Raw genomic sequence first — 21,933 nt, 5'->3', positions numbered from 1 at the left:
TTGAAACATTAATATTAATTAATGAAATTGCAATGCCTTGATTTTAGTGAGGTTAGTACACAGTCATAGCCGTAAGTGCAATGGTACTAATAATCACCATAATAATTTCTTACATTTTCGGTTTTCGGTTTTGGCCAAGAATTTTCATTTCGGTGCATCCCTAATATTTATATACAGTCTGTGAATACGACCAAGCACAGAAATCAATACAGGAGGTTAAACAGAGCGTCAGAGTAGATTTTAATTTGAGTTGTTGGTTTTCTTTCAGCTAATCTCACGACAAAATTCAAAACTAACAATAAACTGATGCTTCTAGCAAATACATGTTCATTCATTCATCTTCTGTACCCGCTTATTCCTGTTAAGGGTCGCGGGGGTCTGCTGGAGCCTATCCCAGCTCAAATACATGTTATTAAATGTAATTATTGCCAAAGCTCGCTGGAGCCACGCGACAAAAAAAAATCAAGCCAACACTGAACTGCTAAAAGATGTTACGTAGCAATGACCCACTTTGTTGCTCTGGCTGAAATGTTCCTTTGTCAGGATAAACCTTGGTACTGTTCTTTACTAGTCAGTAGGTATAAATACAATTTGTGTGTCACTACTTCCTCATGTCTAAATAGCCTTTTTTCTGACTTGTGCTCTTGAAGGAAATTAGCGAGCCTTCTTAAAAAATTAAAGGGTATTACTGTGACCTATTTTTGAAAGTAGGAACAAATGCTCTAGGGGCTGAGAGCCACAGAGAAGGTGGAGAAGAAATGGTATAAAGAGATGTGCTGTAATGTTGGTTTTGGTATGTTTTTATGGATTTCACTGGCAACTAAGAACTAATATTTCCACTTCCTTAACTACTGCGGTAGCTAAACCATTGACTTTGGTCACATGTCTTCCCCTTCTTTCCCAACATGTGTTGTGTTGCTATGTTTTTTTTATTTTTTTTTCCAAATGATCTAATTAAAACAAAATGCCATTTGGAAAAAAGAAAAAAAAATGATGCCGCCTGCTGGATAGTGGATGCTGAATTAATCAACCTAGCAAATTGGTGGTTAATTTGCATTTCATCACATAATATGCACACAGAATACAGCTCAGATGGGAAACTCAGAAACAGCTGTACCCGGATTCCTCAGCTGAGGAGGCAGAAAAGTGAAACGCTGTCATATTTTTACAGACCTGCGTCTCCAACACTCCAGCTTAACAGCGAGTAACGTGCAGTTTTATTGTTGTGATAAATGTGCTCTTTGTGGAGGGGCTGTTGCAGATGCATCTGGCTGAAGGATCCATGAGGTGGTTTATTTATTCGCTCATGTGGACGGGGCCTTCACAGTGGCCTTTGTTGGGGTGTTGGCCATTGCCTGTGAAGTCAGACACTGTCCAGTGCAGCTGCTTTGCCCCGCTGTGTAACCCCCACAATGCTGTTCTTTGTACCTCGGGGTGCTGGGTCAGACTGGCATAGAGGGATACTGAAAGAGTAAAACAAAAACAAAATGGTGGTCTGGGCATATGACCTTTATGTAGAACTTTGATCTGCATTTCTAATCGGTGAACACTTGAAAGCCGAGCAATTAAGACGACTCTGAAATGTTGTCCTCTGCTCCTGGGCTATAACGAGGACAGTTTTACTGACAGCTCTGATCTTTTTTAGGAGATGAAACGCTTTTGTCAGTGCGTGGGGAAAAAAGAACACAATCCTTAATCAGGTAATGTGTGTCACTTATCAAAACAAATGAAAGACGTCTTTAAAAATGAGTTTCATCCTTGATCTCAGATCTCAGAAGGTGCGTTCAGAGCACCCACATAGCCTCGTCATGCACGACATAATGGGGGTAATTGTTTGCTTTTTTTATTTTGTCAGTGGCGCCATTTATCAGTTGACCCAATGCCAGTGGATTCACAGTTATGATATGGAACAGGAAGTGATCTGCCTCCGAAAAGAGCCAGAGATTGCGATCAGCATAAATAAATAACCCCTCGCCTTGCAGCACCTTGTTCCCACAAGAGGCTGCTGCAGGTGTGACTGCGCGATCTCTTCTTTACAGACAGTAAATCAACACTCTAACTTCTATAGAAGATAATGTGTCTGTAAGGGAAACAGTGTGAGCATTAAATCGTTTTAGCTCTAAATAATGTAGCAGTGTTTCCCATGCAATGTTAATTCTATGGCGGCCCACCAGGGTCTAATTTGCTCCGCCATGGTCTCATAACGTTCTGAATTAAAAAAAAAAAAATCACGTAGCATGTGAAGCTGTTTGTGCTGTTCACTGATAAAAATAAACGCTACTCCCACTTTTTAAAACTCTCTTAATATTTTAGACCATGGAGATTCACAATTAGCGACTCCCGACCTAACGTGCTGCACAGGCTGCTGCTGTTTGTCGCTGAAGACAATATCCGGGTTATTACGATAATTTAAAGACGAGCTGTCACGAAACGCAACACGTATTATTTTATGTGCAGACATTTCATATACTGTATAAATAGTTTTAATAGTTGGGACAGCATCATGACTAGGGGCTTTTTAAGACAGCAGAACCCCCCACCCAAAAAAAAAAAAAAGAAAACAACCGAACAAAACACAACAGGGTCTCACAAAATCTTGTGGGAAACACTGATGTAGTTGTCATGGTTTTAAATTTTGAATGTTTTCTGTGACCCTGTTTGGTTTTCCTCGTGTTTACTGATTTTATTTTGTGAAGTTCTTCCTCTGTGTTTTTGTCTTGTTTTGCTTCCTGTATGATTTGACCCTTCTCAAACAGACTAACATCTTTTCCACGACCACAGGATGTGTCTTTAGACATGGTTGTTTAAGAAATGAGAAGCTACTCATTGCATCAGCTGGGGTTAAATAACTTGTTGCCAGCTGAACGATAATCATCCATGCAGTAATTATCCTATAGGAGGCTTGTACCTATTTGCTTAGTTAATTCCAGGTGGTGACTTTTTTTTTGGCCAGGCTGCCCTCTTTCAAGCCGCCTGTTATGTTTTCCCCTGTGCTGTTGTTACCTCTTTGTATTTTTCCTTGTGGTTCCTCCTTGTTTTTTTGGTCTTCACCAGTTTCTTTTGGATTTTGTGTGTTTGGATAACCCTGCCGTCCCTGCAGCGTCTTAAGTTCTGCTTTTTGAGTTTTTATTAAAGTCATTTTGTTGTCTGCTCCTGCCTCCCTCTCGCTGTCTTGCCCTTGGGTATATGTTTTTGCATATTGCAACTTAAAGCCATCAGACCAAACAAATTGAAGTGTTGCCATTATTGTTATTATCATTAGTTGCAGTAGGATGGCTAATGTTAGTGCGATGTGCGCAGGCTACTCAGACAAATATCTGGCATTTTAGCTCGTAAAAGCTCTACTAATGTTTTTTTTCCGTCTTCTTTGCCAGTTATATTATAATTGGATGAAGGGTTTTTTCCTAAAACAGTTGCGTTCTACATTTGGAGACAGCGCTAATAAGAACAATTGACTTAAACCAGATCATTACGTTACAGAACCCAAAACCGAAACCATCTGCTGAAAGACACTAAAGGTTCAGTTGACCGAAAGGTTGCTTATTATTGATGTGTAGATCGTAAACGTCCGTCTACATCCTTAAGATCTCAACCTCTTTAACTTAAAAATTTTTTCCCGATATCTGAGGTCACCTTTAATTCTATCAGACACTTGCGTAAACTTTTCCAGGCGTCTTGGCAGGCATTTGTTTGTTGCACCTTGGACAACTTGTTCTGTGGATTCAGTTTTACGTCTCCTCAGATAATCCCAGCCTGACTCCATGATGTCGAGGTCAGTGCTCTGTGAGGGCTGTACCATCTGTTGCTCGAGTCTCCTTGTAACTGAAGGTAGTCCTTTATGTCTCTGGTTGTATATTTGGGCCCATTGACAGGCTGCAAAATGAGTTTGGCGCCGATTAGACGCCGTCCTTATGGTATTACATGATGGCTGTGTTTCTCTGCGCTGTGGAAACTGCTAATTCTGACCAAATCCTTAACTCGTTTGCAGAAATAGTCCCAAATCCTTGTAGGGGTCTCCAAACCTTCGGTTAACAAACTGCCTTCTGTTACTGCTAAATATTTCAGATTTTGACTAAACAGTCCTGAGTGCTTTTTCTGCCATTTCCTGCCGAGTAGTCACAAGTGCACGCAACGGAGCAGCAGTGTGGCTTTGTTTTTTTTTACGTCGCAGGAATGCATATTCTGTGTATATATGTACTCTATTTAAGGGTGTGGTGAGCCAGGGTGGGATCGACCGGCTACCAGTTGGCCATTTTTAAATTGAGGCCGGGGCAGTTGAGAGGGCAAAGCTGGCCCCCGGAGCAGGATGAGAGGGCCCGGCCTGTGTTCAGCCAAGAAAAGCGTGTCAGGGGTTTAAAAATTTTAAAAAGACCATTATGTAATCTCAGCGAGGCTCTCCACAGAAGGGGCAGGGCAGGACAGAGGCACCCGTAGGGGAAGGCAGGAACAGGCCTGGGCCAAATAAAGAAACACAGCACAAGGAGAACGAGGAACACGAACAATATTAATGCGATGGTTTGGGTAACTGAAGCCCCCCCCCCCTTGCATTTCGTAGGTGCAGACACACAGATGCTGCACACCTGGCTTTGCCTCGTGGCGCGTCTTTCTCTGTACGATGAACCACCTGCATCTGATTAGTAGCTGTTATAAATGACTACATCCTGTGTGCGAGTGCATTATTGAACGCACAGCTTGTCTGCTTGACTTCGATCTCCTCCGGGTTTCTTGGCTCTTAACGATGACGATTGCGCTCGTCCTCCCCTCCGACCCCCCTTGGGCCTTTCCTTTCATTTGCATAGCCGTTTCTCCGTGCGGTAATTAGTCATCTTTCTTTTGGATTCCCCTTTCTAATGCTCTGTGCAACAAATGAAAACAACTGTCTGGAGAAGGGAGGATGGGGGGCAGGTTGTTAATATGCGATGATTAAAGCAACTCTTCTGCTTTATGGGTTAGAAGTCTAAGCCAAAACAGGCTGAAATGCCTTTTATATATGTAGTCATTATGGGACGGCAACGTGTCTCCTTCTCTCTGGTCTTTAAGCGTGGTTTATACCTCTGCGGGACATAGACGTAGCCTACGCCGGTGCGAGCTATTTACGCTCTGTAACAACGCCACCCAAACACTAGCCGGCGCTGTGTCTTTTTTGCCAGTCGGGTTCATTTTTGTTTCTACTTCCTGCTTCACTTTCAACAGTGGCCGAAATTTCGCCAAACCTTTAACCTTTCCTCAATGTGTTCCATCTTTATTGATCCAAAACAATCAATTCGAAAATTGCCAAGATGGAGAAACAGCTGGGAGTACTAAAGCGGAAACGCGCTACTACCGAGCGGACCAATCGCACCTCTTGCGGTCAGGCTACGGCGTTGGGGTCTGCGTAGGGGTCTGGGCTGTCGGCGTAGCTACGGCGTCACATTGGCACAGAAACTTGAGAAAAACTTATAGTTTGAAGTTAATACTCAGTCCATTGTGATGAAATAAAAGGCAAATGAATGAAAAAAATGACTGTTCAGGCTCAGAATTGGAGCTTCTATAAGAACCTTATTCAGTAAGCAGTAGATGTCTTTTTCTTCTTTCAACTCTGTCAAGGATTTTTTTTGTGAGTTTTGTTATCTATTATTTTCAAGCTTAAGGAAGGACGTGTGTGTGTGTGTGTGTGTGTGGGAGGCGAATGACATAACTTAAATTTCACCTCTCATTTCCTTTGTGTGTTTTGGTTTACTTTTCCTCTTTCCTAGCCAATACCAGTGTAGGTTCAATCTATTTATCTGTTGACGTTGTCTTGTGTGTGGATCTCGCAATTTCATTTGCCGATAGGACTGTTTGCTCAGCGGTCGCTCTGCCCCGAGGAGCAGCGGTGGTGGTGGTGTTTGGAGAAGGCTCTGTTTGTTGTGCTTTTGAGAGCTAGATTTAGCCTTCCTGCTTTGCTTGTCACCCCGCCAGCCACCCCCAGAAGCCCCCCCAAGAAGGAATGAAAATGTGGTGTTCATATCTTGGAAGGGAAAAGGCCGAGCAGCGAGCCAAAGCCCAAAAGATCCAGCCGCTGAGTGCACAGAGGGTGCGCAGTCCTCCACCAGAGCTGAAGTCGGAGGCTGTTGTTGGGTAAACCACATTTGTGCTGTAAATTTGTGCAAAAGCCCTGAGATTGCTTGGTGGTTTGCTTGGTCAAAGGAAATACAGGTGACTGAAAATACTCCCCAGAGGTGCCGTCGGAGTGGCAGGTTAATGTGCTGTTTTTCACCTGCAGAGTGAAGTGTTTATGGGATCGCTGGTGACGTGCAGGCATTATTCTCCTCAGCACTCTGCTTTTTGACAAGGCTGCGATAAGTAGCAACGTTCAAAATGCGGGTCAGCCCCAGCGCCCCCCCTCCTAGCATCAGGGAGGCAGCGGTGTTTTCTTGTTTTTGGTGCTGCGTCCTAGTTAGTTGTTTGGAGTTTTGCATTTTGGCAGGGCAGGCGAAGTTTGGGGGGGTGGGGGGGTGGGTCAAGGGGTGTCTCGGCGATGCTGGGTCAGGATATAGGAGCTCCATCCAAGAATCTGTCATGTGGCCTAAGAGCTTCACAGGAAGGGCCAGCCAGTCTGTGAATGAGGACACAGTCATAAGTGGTCCGAAAAAATAGTATTAACATGTTTAGCAGCTGCTGCAGCGAGAGGAGATTTATCTGTACGGGATCGTGAGTCTGTGAGGTGGTATAATGTGGATTTAATGTGGATCAGGCATAACATTAGGACCACCTTCCTAATATTGTGTAGGTCTCGCTTGTGCCTCCTAAACAGTTGTGACTCATCAGAGAATGGACATGGGCCTTCTGAGGGTGTCCCGTGGTGTCTGGAAACAGGATATTGTTAGTGGGGGACCTTTGATGGGAGGGGGGCCTCTGTGGATCATCCCACAGATACTTGATCAGTTTGGGATCTAGTGAATTTGGAGGCCAGGTCAACACCTTGTGCTGTTCTTCATGTTTTTTTTTTTAGTTGTTCGTTTTTGTGTGTGTGTGTCTGTGTCAGGCTGCATCCTGCTGGGGATGGATGCTGCCATCAAGGAGTGTCATTGCTATGGGGTGGGGGTGTCTGGTCTGGTCTAGGTGGGTGGTACATGTCTAAGTAACATCCACATGAATGAATGCCAGGTCCAAAAAGTTTCCCAGCAGAACACTGAATTGTCACAAGATGGTCGATGTTATTTACTTCTCTTGTCGGTGGTCATAATGTTATGCCTGATCGGTGTATCTATCTAGACTACCTACTGTGTATATATATATCTGTCTACATTGTTGCTTAAACTGAACCTACTGTTGTATTTCACATAAAACTGGAGGCAGTGGTTAGCCTCATTGCTCTCTACAGATGGCCTCATTCTGGCTCACATAAAGTCCCTTTTATGTTTTGCTGCAGCTCTGGCAGCATTTTGTTATTTGTTTGTGTGTTTTCTGTTGGTTGAATAAGCATTGTGTTGACTAGCATATGGGGGGAATGGGGGGGGGCATGGGGGGGCCATGAACTAGTGAATGGAAAATCCCCACAGCCTAACAAGATTTGGGCTTCGGGACAGCCTGATCCAGACCCAGATCTCGACTCCTTCTCGGCCGGCTGGGCCTCTTTCTTTCTGTTACTGGAGAGGAGACGCAGATGAAGAGACAGTTTCAAAAGATGAATAATTCTGTTGAAATATAGTTGTGAGAGTAAAAGGAATCCTCAGGAGTTAGAAAATCGTCCCAGTGAATACAAAACTCAGAAGATGTGTCTTAAAGCTTCACGTCCTCTGGTAGTGGGAGTGATGACACAAATGAGGTTGCGTATGACGTATACCTACCGTCAGATGTCCCTCAGTCCTTTCTCTTCTTTCATCGCTCTACAATGAGAAAAAGCCAAATCAACTGTACCAATGCTTGTCCTTACCGTCAAGAGCGGTACCGTCTATCTTTTTTATGCTGCAATTATAGGGAACAGAGTTTCCCACAACATTTCACGAGGCCCCTAAACAATTTATGCAGTATGTGGCACATAAAATATGAGTTATGTATCACTCTGCCTTTAAATTGCAGTCAATTCCAAGAACCTTAGTTACGTTTGTAACTCTGGGTTCTTTGCCACAGGCTTCGCAGTACTCCTCTGTTGCTACAGTTGCTCCCTACTTCGTCTATGGCGAACCTGTCGTCACCGATGGACGTAAAACTCCTCGCTACCGGTGTCACCTCAGACAGCAGCTTTAAAACTCTCTTACGGTCTGGCGGGACTTATCCGACCCAGATTAGCTTAACCGTCGCTGTACGAACCCGTTCGTCAAGGGCCCTTGAATGTAACAGACGCTACTTTACGTGCACAAGTCCCGCACTGCAGCTTTAAAATGTTAATCCCTAAAACAGCACATAACTGGAGAGCGCCCGCTCCCGTTTCATCACTTCTGCCCCTTGTGCCCCGTGACCCCAGCTCTCCCTCCATGTGTCCGTGCCACAGTTCCGATCAGGCTTCGCACGTGACGCTGCTTACAACACCGTGGCTCAGCCTCGGCTTTGTAGGAGGCCACAGGCGATTTGTGCGATCCAAACAATGGCCTTAGTTCACTCGTCCGCCACCTCACCACCGCCGCCGCCCCCACCGCCCCCCCCTTCTGCCCTCACGCCAGTGCATGTGATCTACCTCTGTGTGCGGCGGCTTAAAGACTCCATTCGTGCAAGGTGTCTGAAATCCTGCGTGCCGCAATCTTGTTTTGATAGATGCTTAGAGAAGAAGGGCTTTGTTTGGCTCTTATGTGGGGTTGAAGTTGAAGAAGCCCCACTTTTCAACCACTTGCACAGTCACGAGGATAATTAGTTTGGATCGGTGACGGAGACGCCACGATCGCTTTCCTTTTTCCTCGGGTGCCGTAACTGAGCTGCAGAAGCCTCTGTGGATCTTTCCCTGAACTAGTCAACATGCTGCGTAGAGGAATAGAGCAAACAGAAACTTCTCCCAGGCCTGCTAACCTGGCTCGCTCTCAGTAGAGGAATTTTGAATAAAAGGCCCTGTCTCATTTAAATTATCAATGCCTTTTCCAGTGCGCCACCACCGCCTGCTTGCCAGCTCGAGCAAGAATGAAGCCTTGTGAGGTTTCCGTCCACTTCCTGCGGATAAGGTGTTCCACATGGTTTTTCCGTGTCTCCTCTCCGCTTTCTCTCTTGATTGGCTTCTTATTGTGTTCATTTTCCACACATCTCTCTCTCTCTATTATATATTTTTATTATTTTTTTTTTTTTACTGTAAATGGGTCAACAGATGTTGGAGGAAAAAAAAAAATCATGGGAGGAGATAAAGAATGAGTAATGAGGAGGAAGAAGGACAGCCAACCGTTACTTTCCACAACGGCAGAGAAAGATGAGCTAAGTAGAGACGGATGATCGCTCGCAAAGTTCATGCATCGAACAAAGAAAAAGCGAATGCAACTGGCTGCAATATGTGTTCGTACAGTGTTGCCCATGAAGTTGGAACGAAGGAATAAATAGAGGAATGTGTCTGAAAACAAAATGATTCCAACTTTTCAGACATTTTTACTCTCTTAGTCGAGAGGGTAGTTTTACTGTCTGTGCAAGGTTGCCGGGCAACTGGTCACCAACACATAGTCACAGAGGTGATTTTTTTTCTTGCATTTTAGCATGCCTGCAAAATAAACAACACATATCCTGACAACGTGTGAGCTTCAGAGCTACGAGTCTCTGCGCGAGGCTTTAGCTTCACGATTGCTCCGCACATGTGAGCGTGGTATTAATTTTCTCTTCCACTTCCCGGATATTTAACAGAAACGTCCCCCTATGCCACGGCGCAGCGAATGTTCTGCATATGATTCTGAGCTGTAGTTATGCTCCCATAATCATGATGACAGTGCTGACAGTGGGGATAATTGCTGTTAGATACCGAACAAAGTTGTGGGCATGCGTAAGTATGCTGGACAGAGGTTGGAGGCATTAGACTGTGGATAAAAGGCTGGTCAGAGTCACAAGGCGTGGAAGCTTCATCCAAGAAAAAACTGTTCAGTAGTGAGGTTATTGAGGAGAAAAGCCCTCTGTGGAGGACTTTAGCTGTATGTTCTCCTCTATATCCAGTTAAAGCTTTTACAAATGTAGTGTTTTAGAAGAAGAGGAGTTTGGGACAGACTCACATTTACCCAAGATGTTTTCTTTTCCAAAAATCCCAGTCCCCTTCTCTCATATACCCGCATACTACTGCCGTACACCAGGCCTACAGCTCAGTGGTGTGCTCATTGTTGGTGTTTTGCCTCTGGGATGGATGCAGGGAAGGTAGTCATTTGGCTAGCCCAAGCTAGGATAATGGTGTGTTTGTCGTTCCTCCTAATTTTCTCCAGTGGTCCTCTTTTGCTGCCACAGTGGTTCTTTGGATGTCTGCCCTGTGGTCATGTCTGTTAAGCTGGCAAGCGGGAAAGATGGATGTGGATCCATGACGAGGACGGGAGCTGGAAGGCATGAGTATACCTTTATGGAAGAGATGCATAATGAAAACATGCCGGCTTGACCAACGGGACGTGGTACAAGAGCAGGATCAGATGCAGAGGGCAGGATGCGGTGGACCGCGTCTCCCGACTTTTCTGACATTACAACATCACAACTCTGATTAACTGCCCCAAGGCGAATGTACCAAGAGGTTGATAAATCGCTCCTCTGAGTCAGTTCCTCATATACATGGTCTCAGCTAGTTACTAAATTGATAGTTGCCCAACAGTTGGTTCAGCCATTAAATAAATGACCTTTGCTTCTGTTATGCACTGATCAGGGATAACATTATGACCACCTTGCTAATATTGTGTAGGTCTCGCTTGTGCCTCCAAAACAGTTGTGACCCATCAGAGAATGGACGTGGGCCTTCTGAGGGTGTCCTGTGGTGTCTCATGACAGAATGTTGTCAGTGGGGGTTCTATAGGTTGAGGGGAGGGGCCTCTGAGGATCATCCAACAGATACTTGATACTTAAATTTGGAGGCCAGGTCAACACCTGCTGTTCTTCATGTTTCTTTGAGTTGTTCCTAAGGCTGTCAGGCTGCATCCTGCTGGGGATGGCTGCTGCCATCAAGGAGTGTCATTGCTATGGGGGGGTGGGGGGGGGTACCTGGTCTGGTCTAGGTGGGTACTACATGTCTAAGTAACATCCATACCAATGGATGCCAGATCCAAAAAGGTTAAAAAAAACCATGACCTGGATGACTGAGAACCTTCACAGACAATGGATGCCAGGTCCAAATGTTTCCCAGCAGAATTTCCACAAGATGGTCAATGGGTAATTTACTTCTCCTGTCATAATGTTGTGGCTGATCGGTGTAGTTCATCTACAGTTTTTGCAAAGGCTCATGTTTAATTTCTCAAATATGAATTTAGATCTTTTGATTTTATTGTGCAGAGTGTCAGGAGTCTCTGCTGTGGCGGTAGAGATTACACATACACTCATAGATTGTTTCCATGTGAAGGAATCTTGCTCAATATGTCATTGTCTGATAATAATTCAAGGTCCTGCCTGTTGATTGTTTAATTACTCATTAGGAAAAAAAACCTCTCCTGCTGTTAGTGTACTCGCAGCCAAATTGTTTGCCTTGCTGCCGCCGCAGGTTTGCTCTGACTTGTATCCGGGCGAACGAGGGTTTGTGATGAAACGCACAACAGTGGTGCTGCTGTCCACGGCTATTAAGGAATGGACAGGCTGACGTGCCCTCGCCGGGGGAGACGGCAGAGAAACATATCTCTGTTGCCTCAGTCTGACAAATATGTTGTCAGCCACACAGAGGCTCTCAGAAAGTCTGCCATCCACCGACAGAACGGAGGCGCCGCGTGTTCGTCAAGATAGATTTAAAAAAGCGCCTCTGCCTCTCCACTGAACGGCTCATAGTCACGACAAAATGGATGAGAAAGACGAAAAGAAGGGAGAAGGCACGCGTGAAAGATGCCGGGGTAAAAATATCACGGATGCACGGCGTGTGTCTCCGCGGCTCCAGATGAACCTGCCTGCTGCAGGGTGTGCGGAGTGGCACAGCTGGAGGTGTGTTCACAGATAGGTGATGAAGTGCAATTTTGGTATCCATTTTGGTTTGACATTGCACTTGTGTTTCTTCCTGCTGTGAGCGCTTCTTAGTGGCAACCCAAGCAGACGGGGAAAGACAGAGAGAGAGAGAGAGAGAGAGAGAGGCGCGGGCACAGACTTCTCCTGAATCAACAGAACCCTTTCAGAAAAGCCTCTTTTAAAAAGTTTCACTTCAGAGTTTATTTATCACGTACGCAGTCATACGCAGTACGGCGTACGGCAGATTAAATTTATACGGAAATATGAGAACATTTTGGCAATATAGGGAAACAGTGTACAATAGTTCGCAGAAAAATAGAACAAATGTGCATAGAGTCAGGCAGATTAATAGAAAAATGCCTTTGATTATTTAAATAATGTAATCTCTATATAGTATATATATATCATTTAATGTTAAACTAGCGTTATATGCATGCATTTATTTGAATTAATAAATACATATAAAAGACGACAGCCATTGAGCAGATGACCATTTATTCTGGGAGGTAACATATTTTACCGATTACGTTCATAAACTTGAATCGGAAACGCAAATATTTATGTGATAAGTGTTTAAACAAGTCGGAAATCTACTTGCGGTAAAAGCACAGATTTGTCCGGATGTTGCCGGGACACTGGAACACGCTGACCCCTTTCCCACCCTGATACGCTGATACTCCGGAGACGCTAAATGCAATTCTCAGGACGTCATCAGAACAGCGTGTTCACGCGTTTATCAGGGCTCGTTTCAAGACTCCCCGAGCGACTTGCATGCACCCACGAATCTGCCTTGACCTTTGGCCCCTTCAGTCAACCACGTTTGTGTCTTGCTCTCCTCAGGTCCGCACAGCACCGTGTCCCGATGCCCTCCCAACGAGTACCAGTGCGGAGGAACCGAGCTGTGCATCCACATGAGCAAGCTGTGCAACGGGAACCCGGACTGCACCGACGGCTGGGACGAGGGGCCGCACTGCAGAGGTAGGGCTTCATTGTGTTTCACCGCCACGTGAGGGTGCGTTTAAAAGATGTGGAACGTGGATGTGGAAGAATGTGCCGGTTAATAACACAGTTCGTGTGCAGGTAGATCCCGACTGTGTGAAACAAATGGATCCAGAGAGTTTGACTGGATTTCTTTGTTTTTGCTGCTTCTCATCAGACGGTTCTCATCCATGAAATCTGCACTGTAAAACACTGATTTACCGCACTAGTGTTATCTGACCGCGCGTCCTTCTGTATCTGTTCTTTTCAGCAGTCATGTATCCTATATCGTGTCCCCAACCAACTGTACGTTTGACATACAGTATTCGTGCAAATGTGGAACAAGGCATGAGATGTGAAGATATTGCATTTCAATTGGGGAAGTAGGAAACGTGAAACGAGGAAGTACTTTATGATGAGTCTAAGGAATGTAATGTCCATTTAAAGAATGTGCTGACCGGGCGGACGATAGCGTAATAAAAAATGGAACATAATTGTGCAAATCTGACATCTCCCTCTGAATTTGAAGAATCTACAGGCAGGGGACGAGACTGGTTTCTGCTTTTCTTGTGCTAATGTCGAGGATTGACCAATCACGTGTGAGCGGGTTTTGGTTGCGTGCCGGCTAGCAGTCCGTGTGGCAAACCAAAGACGCCCTGTCACATCCTGAAGCAACTGGACTGAACTTTGGCCAGTCATCCGAATGACTAGTGAGGAGAATGTGGGTGTTGCCCAACCTGAAACCTGCCCAAAGACCGGATAGTCACCTTGAGTGTCTCCCTAACGCAGGTGGTCGTATACAGTAAACGTCTGGGAAGCCGGCGGACGTCCTAGCCCCCCGCATCACTAACCCTGATTATTATCAAATGCTCCATTTCTCAGCTCCAGCCGGTGCAAAACCCGTCTGCTGCTGAATGAAAACAGGAGATTTAATTATCTTATTCCGAGGCTCTGAGATATTATCCCTAAGAATCGGAATTAATTACGCGATCCCGTTATCATGACCGCCACCTTGCTCTTCTGCATTGTCAACCTTTCCCTTTTCTTAGGCGTTCCTTTATTTTATTTATTTACTTATTCATTCATTTTCCAAATCTCCCCACTACGCCATCAGATAAGAAAAGAGCTGGGATGCAATATTTATTGAGGGAACGCAGAGAGGCATTGGAAAGGGCATCAAATTTTCATGCACTTTCAGCCTGGCTGGACATCTGCACAGTGTGCTCGCGCGTGTGTGTGTGTGTTTTCACCTCACACTCGGGACAAAATTCTCTCCGCGCGTGAGGCTGCACCGGCTCTCAAGCGAAAACATGTGGTGCACACGGGGCTGGCCAATTATTTTTTGGGCAGAGACCGGGGTTTTTAGGGTTAAAGCTGGAGCCGCAATAGGTCTGAGGCTTTTTGTCCTGTCTGAAACGTATCTTCTTGAGACGTCTTTTGTTTTGTCAGTTAAGGGGTCATCTGATTGACTCGACTGGTTCTCAACCAAAATAGAGCATTTTTTTTATATAGTTCAATTGCTCGGAAATAAATAGCGCGCGCCGTGCGTCTCTGCAGGTTGTTTACATTGGGTGCTCAGACTTGTTTTGGAAAATTCTGGGCATGTCTGTAATTTGAACTGTGGTTGTCTCAGCAAGCCTCTGGAGTACAGCGGGAAGACTGAATTGCACAGAGACTGGCAGCATGTGGGGGAGTTAAATGTCGAGCTTGAGGACGTTGGAATTTGGGATACCGGCTAAAAATGCAAAAAATAAATAAATAAAAAAAAAAATTCTTGATCAGCACTTGTAGCCGAGAAACATCTACGTTTAACTTTATCATAGATCGGGGCATTTACTTGGTGCAGCAGTGCAAACGCGTGCCGCGGCGCTGCAACAGAACGGCGCCTTGAAGAAGAGATTCCTGAGACTCTTCTGTGGTGTTTTGTTTTGCGTGAACAGTCTGCCAGTGTCTCTGGGCAAAGTGAATCACTTGTGACTGATAGATCTCAGCCTGGTTTGACATGACTGCGTGTCTTTGACCGTGACTCACTGCGGTTTCGTTTATATCACACAGGATGTGCAGCGCACTGTAGAAAAACGCCATTGAAATTCCATCATGCAGTCTGTCGGCTGACTGGAAGGTGTTACAGTGGAGTGTTATGTTTCTGTATTTGATGTGTGTGTGTGTGTGTGTAGTCCTGGAGATAGTCAGGGTACTGGCTGTGGAGCGCGCCGCAGAAGTTGTTTGTGGAGTTGGACTGTATTTCCTGCAGTCGCCGGCTTCGCATCTGCAGCGCATCTTACTTTAAAAGGAAGAATCCGACCGACGATGGCTTGAAAGCTTGAAAGGAATGATATAACATAATGATAGATGGAGAGATCTACGACGATGCACGTGTTAGAAAATCTAAATGGAGTCAAAAATGGATTGAATTTGTTTTTTTTTTCGTTTAGAATTCAATTTGCAGCCACCATGATTTCTAGCATGTCAACAGTTTGTTTGCTGTCGCTTCGCTCGACTGAACTTCATAAACCCGACCTGATTTATTTTCTGAGAACCACAAAGTACCGAAGGCTGTGTATATTTATATGTATGTGCCAGATTTTCCTCGCACCTTACTCGCAGACGGCTAGCTGGGTATTTATCTGATTTGGCTGAATGCTGTGTAGCCTGTAATAGCTTACACTGTATTGATCCCACATGGGGAAATTCTTTCTCTCTGCATATGACCCATGCAAACCCACCAGACCCATAACACGTGTTCGGAGCAGTGGGCTGCTGCAGCCCAGCGTGTCGCCCGTTGTGGGGACCCTGAGATTAAAAATGTCACGCCCTATTGACTGAGCTAGCCGGGATGTGAGTGTGAATGCATGATGTTCAGTAAACAAAATTGATTTTCACTTCCTCGCGGGTTTATTGTGCGTGATCGCATCGCAAACGCAATCCATCTGTAAGCGCCGTTCAGCCTCCCGTAGAATCCCCTTCTTCTTTTCACGGGTGTGAGATACGTTACCGTTGACCGTGCTGCTGCTGCTGCTGCTGCTGTCCTCAGTGCTGGAATATATGACGGTTTATTCCCGTAATCAGATTTGAAATCATTTAGCCGTCAGCCTGAGATTCATCAGCTCCTAATTCACATCCAGAACTGTCGGCGGTGGAGCCAAACCCACGACTGTCCAAAAAGGAGAAGTGACGGACGAAGATCCCCCAAGTCACCTTTGGAAAAATACAGTCATGGACATAAAGTGCAGAATAACATAATAAAGGCCACATGTTCTGAACATTTTCTCCGAAGGCTAAATGTTGAAAAGTTGCTTTAATTCTTTACCGGTATTATACTGATGCGAGCCACTTATTTTTGTTCATAAAGGTGTTTTTTGCTGAGAATAACATCTCATTCAGTTCCTGTGTTTAGAGGATTAAGAAACTGAGCCAACTCCTTTTTATTTATTGACACCGTATGTTCCTTTCTGTCAGGAGGAGGCCGCGGAGAAGGAAGTTCAACAATTTAGCAACGCACGTCATTTTTCATCCAGTCAGGCGCCCTGCTGAGCCTTAAATAGAAAGCGTGCAAGGGCGGCTTCAGCTGCGCCTGCGCCGATACCTGCAGGCGAGCTCTAAGCGCCGCGCTCGGCGATGTGAATGAAAAGCCGCGCGACCGCATCATAATCCGAGGGTTTACAGTGAAACGTCGGATGCGTTATTACAGCATTATTACAAATCCACCTTCAATTAGAACCCCCGATGCAGTGTTTACGCTGTCAGTGGCGGGACAAACGTGATTAACAGCCTCTTCATTCCTTGCGTTCTTGCATTCATTTATTTTTTTTGCCCTGTCTGTCTGCCCCTCCTCTTGGTTGCTCTTTCCTCTTAGAGTACATGTCCAACTGCTCCCTCATGGGCTGCCTGGAAAGCTGTGCGGTTACTCCGGTGGGGCCAGCCTGCTACTGCAAGAGCGGCTACGAGATCAGCGCCGATGGGAAGACATGCAAAGGTAAGCTGCTGTAAGCCCCGGCCACCCACCGTTCCTCAGTGTTACCTGTGGTTTCATAGCAAACGCAGAAACAATAAGCCACTATAGAAGCTAAGACAGACGCCTTAAGCCAGTGAGACGTTACCACGCAAGAACGGTGAGGATGGGTTCCTAATTATAGCCACACCCTTTCACTTGGACCATATACGGGATACCTACAGTCACAATGATTCATCTTTATGTTGATATCTCTGCACGCAGTGACGCATTGCCGGGAACGGCAGGATAGAACTGCCTCTTTAAAAAAAAACATTGCGTAAAACATTTTTCTGTTTCGCATCATGCGCTCGTGTTTACTGTGGTTTTTCCAGAAAGCTAAACTAAAAGTGCGGAGTGGGTAGTTGAGGGGGCAGAGAATTTCCTGTAAAAGCCTCCTCCAAACGCTTCAGATCTCAGCAGACGTTGAGGGCTGCAGGAGAGTGACTGGCAAAGATGAGCCGCACTTTCAAAGCTCCCTGTGATGCGGTGGTTATTTTTTGCAACCAGCCAATGGAATATCGCACCTTTAATGAATTACGAAGCGAGTGTGACAAAAACAAACCGAGCCTGAGACGCACTGCGCCCGAGCATGGTGCTGTCAGTTTTGCTGAAAGTGAATAATGATTTGCATTTTTATATACCATCTGTGGGGAGGTTTTTATTTTTTATTTTTAATGTTTTATTTTATCCTCTGTTTGTTCTGTTGTTGTGTGTATTAACTAAGTAATAAGACCATCTGTGGGTTCTGTGCTTTAGACTTTGATGAGTGCAGCGTGTATGGGACCTGCAGTCAGTCCTGTACTAACACTGAAGGCTCCTACACCTGCTCCTGTGTGGAGGGCTACTTGCCCCAGCCAGACAACCGTTCCTGCAAGGCCAAGAACGGTAAGTGTGATGAGGCTGGAGCACGAATCAGTGTGCACAGGGTTGTCTGAGACTTGTTTACTGATGTCCGTGTCACTCTTCCAGTCCCCGTAGAGCGCCTGCCCGTCCTGCTGATCGCCAATTCCCAGAACATCCAGGCCACGTCCCTGAGCGGCAACACCGTCCACAGCCTGCTGTCCACCAGCACCAAACAAACCACGGCCATGGACTTCCTGTACGCCAAGGAAACTGTCTGCTGGATCCACGTCGGCGACTCCCCCTCGTCCACACACCTCAAATGTGCCTTGATCCCCAATCTGAAGAGCTTTACAGAAGAAAGAGTCATCAACATCTCGCTCAGCCTGCACCGTGAGTACGCTGTAGCAGTCTGAAAGGCGTCCAGTTCTCTGCACATGCATTGTATCGCACAGAAACAGTGCTTCTGGCGCATTGTGTTTCTGGCTTCCAGATACTCCACTTAAAAGGCAATTAGCTGGGTAAAAGACTGACACGCTGTGCGCCACCTGTTGCTAGCTAGCGATCTGTTGAACCCCTGAGGATGTGTGAAGCTAAACTCTTCGGTTTCATTTGGAAGATTTCTGCAGTTCTGTTTGCATTTTGCAGAGAAAAGTGCTTATATTATGCATGCAGGTCCGACTGAAATGAGGCACTGACTTGATGCATTCATCCATCGTGTGTTAAAAGAGAATATGCACCGAGATAGCACAGCAGGATCCCGATCACCTCACTGCTCTTGCAGCAGGCTGGCCTTGTTTTTGGAAATGAGATACAGCTAGATTTAAATTAGTTTTTTTTTTCTGTGAGACGATCCTCAAGCTAATTCTTATTCACCCGTGCGTTCCACTTCTCAGGTATGTGTCTTTTTGTTTCTTGAAGCTACTTATAGAGAAACAAAAGGGGGATCTGCACGTCAAAAGGTTAAACGTGTTTCAAGTCAAACACACTCCCGAGCTCCTCTGCTCTTCTCTGCGCTCTAGTCCCAACTCTGCAGATTTTACAGCAGCCCGTTAGAAACAGACGTGTTTTTCCACGGCTTAAGTTTCATTTCAGGAAATACTTTCAGGGAGTCGTCTCCCCCCGTGAAAACGAAACCAAAAGACGGGCCATCGACATCCAAGGAGGATGGGATCAAAGGTGCTCGTGTGTCCCTGGATGTTTCTGAGCGTCGGCCACCTGCGGGTCAAAAACATCCACGCCCACATCCCCCCCCCCCCCCCACCCCTCTTTCACTTTATCATTATACTTCATTATGCACTTTATCAGGGATGCCTCGTTGTGCTATCTTTTAGATTTTTGGTTTATAAAATATCACACTTCTCTGCAAACTTTAATCGGGGACTTTGCTTTGAATCAAGGCAGCAATGAATTTCTGAATCACTCAGTCACAGTGTTTATATCCTCGTCCTTTCTTTAGACTTGGACTCAGACTTAGATAGACTTTATTGATCCACAAAAGGAAATTGCTTGGTCACAATAGCTCAGTTGCACATAAAAAAAAAATAAAATAAAAAAAATCAATAAAAACACTCTTGAAAACCGCTAGTAAATATATATATATATAAAAAAATAGAAATTAAAAATTTAATTAAATTAAAAATAAAATAAAATAAAATAAAATACAATAAAATGATGAGGTGCAATAATATGGGTGGAAAAGCATTGACATGAATAACTGGCAGTTATCTGTTACAGAAAGATGAGTTATTGATATGATATGGATTAAAAATTATGAATGAAGTCCTATACTGGATGACTCTGTCCCTGCATCTCCCCGTGCTCCCTTAACTCTTAGGAGACACTCATACAAGAGAAAGATAATTGAATGCTTTTATTTGCCCAAGTGAGCCAAGCAGCGAATGTTGAAGAAATATCTGAAGAGTCTTTGGTCAGTTGCGCTTTCCATCGTGAACCGTGAACGGAGTGGGGATAAAACCAGATGAAGGAATGAAGAGCAGCATTTTTGCAGAGGAAAGACCAATGGGCGCGCTTCGAAAGCAGCGTTCCTCTCGCCACGGTTCGTTTCCCCTGTGTACGAGGCCTAAAGTAATACAGTGGTGCTGTAATTATATATAATCGTACGGTCTTATCCCTCATCTTTCTGTTTCTCTGCGCTTCCAACGTGAACGAGCATCTGCTCAGTGTGCAGCGGCTCGTCTCTGTTCACATCCTTATACCCTGTGACCAAAGAATGCATTAAGATGACAGAAATGACTTAGTCAGGGCGCACCATCACGGGTAAATGAATGAATGCAGGATGATGACAGTCCGGCACCTGTACCTTGCACAGGGTCGGTACGGCTGTCCTTTTAAAATGTGTTGGCTTTGAACTAGATGGTATCAGATGGGAAAATTTGGCTTTTTGTGAGGCTTAATGCATCTCTCTGTGTGTTATTAGCCTCAGAAATTGCCCCAGTTGTTATTAGCACATTAGACGGTACATCCCTTAATCAGTCAGACTAATGCAGAGTAAAAACATCGACTGCCACAAAAACAGAATTACCCAAAAACGGCTCGAGCTCCTCCACTTGCGATAACGCGTGTTCGTGCAAAACAATCACATTCGCGAGATTAAAAAGCGAGAATTTTCACCGCTGCTGCAATCGCGCAGCTGTGACCAGAACCCCGGCGGCTCAGAGAGCGGCCCGCCAATTTTTTGGGAACCAGAAGAATTTGCATGAAATTCCAGCAGCTTCAGCTGGGCTCCTCCGCGCGCACGCACTCCCACGCACACTGCGGCGCTCGCACCGAGACAGCGCCGGGGGACGCACGTGTGCGCGCCCACACGCCGACAAAATGGAGAAGTCGCCGCAACTGAGGAGCGAGGACAGGATGTGCAACGGCACATGATGAGGGATTAGGACTGTATTTGCTGAAATAAGGAAGCCAGTGAAGGGAACTGCACGCCCTGTATCCAAGTGACCGTATTGCTGTTGTCATGTCAGCATGGATGCAGTGAAATAAAAGCAGACGCTGTTTGTCGGAGTGAAGAGGTTACAAAATGCAGGACAGACCTTCATATTTATTATTCAGTAGACGAATGTTTTGTGGCTGCATGCTTACATACCTGAAACAGCATCAGCCTAAAGGCCAGGTCTTATCCTCGTGTGTTCCAGACCATAATTTTGCAACGGGTTGATCTTTTGGACGGCCTGCTGGCACGTGAGTGTGACGGAATAGGAGGAGCAAGGTTTATGATCCCAGTCAACACGGAAGGAGCCAGTGGCAGGGGTGAACATACAGGAAATGATGCACATGTGGTTGGAGTGACTCATGACCTCAGTATGCCTCAGATGACTTGTCCAGATGTTTCTCCAACTGCCCCCCCTCCACCACCACCACCAACCCTCTCATACTCTCACTTTCATCATATTCCCTCTTGGACATTTTCTTTTTTTTTCTGCTACCAAATTTTCTGAAAGTAAAAATCTAGTAAAATAAAATGGTATAAGCAAAGAATTTACAAAATTTGCATATGTACAAGAAATAGAGACAGGAGTAAATATACATTATATACATAGGATGGATTATTAATAAAGTGCAATAATGTGCATTAACATCAATAACATGGAGTTATCTGTTTCAGAGAGATGAGTTGTTGTACAGCTGGACTGAGAATGAATGAATGGATGACGTCCATAAAATTTTATAGCAATGCATAAAGGGGTTGTTGAGATATTTTAGTCTGGACCAAAGTGGTGGACCTTCAGAATGAGCCCTAGCTTCGACCAGGAAGTGCCACAGCGACTGTAATCCTTTCTCTGAGTTTCTGTCTTATCTAGAGTATGAAAAATTCTTCCCGGCTGCCAAAAGCTGTAAATTCACAGTACCTGGGTTACATCCGTAACTCTCGTTTCATCGTTTTAGTCCTACAGGCTCTCGACTAGTCTGTCTCCGTCTCTACTCTCATTCCCTTCTTCATATCTGGCGAGACAATTAATGCTGGCTGTCATAAAATGTAATCGCCGTTCATTTCTATTTTGAAACATTACTTTTTAAAACTCCCACACTCCCATCTTTACAGTTTCAATCATCTAATCACT

At 45.2% G+C, this 21,933-nt stretch overlaps 1 protein-coding gene across 1 annotated transcript in view; it reads left to right on the top strand.

The window, feature by feature from the left end:
• Positions 1–21,933, top strand: part of LOC311486712 (low-density lipoprotein receptor-related protein 1-like) — a 105,113-nt gene that overhangs the window by 18,554 nt on the left and 64,626 nt on the right. Inside the window, 4 exon segments of the mRNA XM_084542674.1 lie at positions 12,877–13,014; positions 16,871–16,990; positions 17,765–17,893; positions 17,978–18,241. Of these exon segments, the coding sequence (XP_084398800.1) occupies positions 12,877–13,014; positions 16,871–16,990; positions 17,765–17,893; positions 17,978–18,241 (651 nt within the window).

Source organism: Chelon labrosus (assembly GCF_963514085.1).
Source record: "Chelon labrosus genome assembly, chromosome: 4".
Taxonomy (NCBI): domain Eukaryota; kingdom Metazoa; phylum Chordata; class Actinopteri; order Mugiliformes; family Mugilidae; genus Chelon; species Chelon labrosus.
The sequence above is the reverse complement of the archived record's forward strand: the minus strand, read 5'-3'. Positions and strand labels throughout refer to the sequence as shown.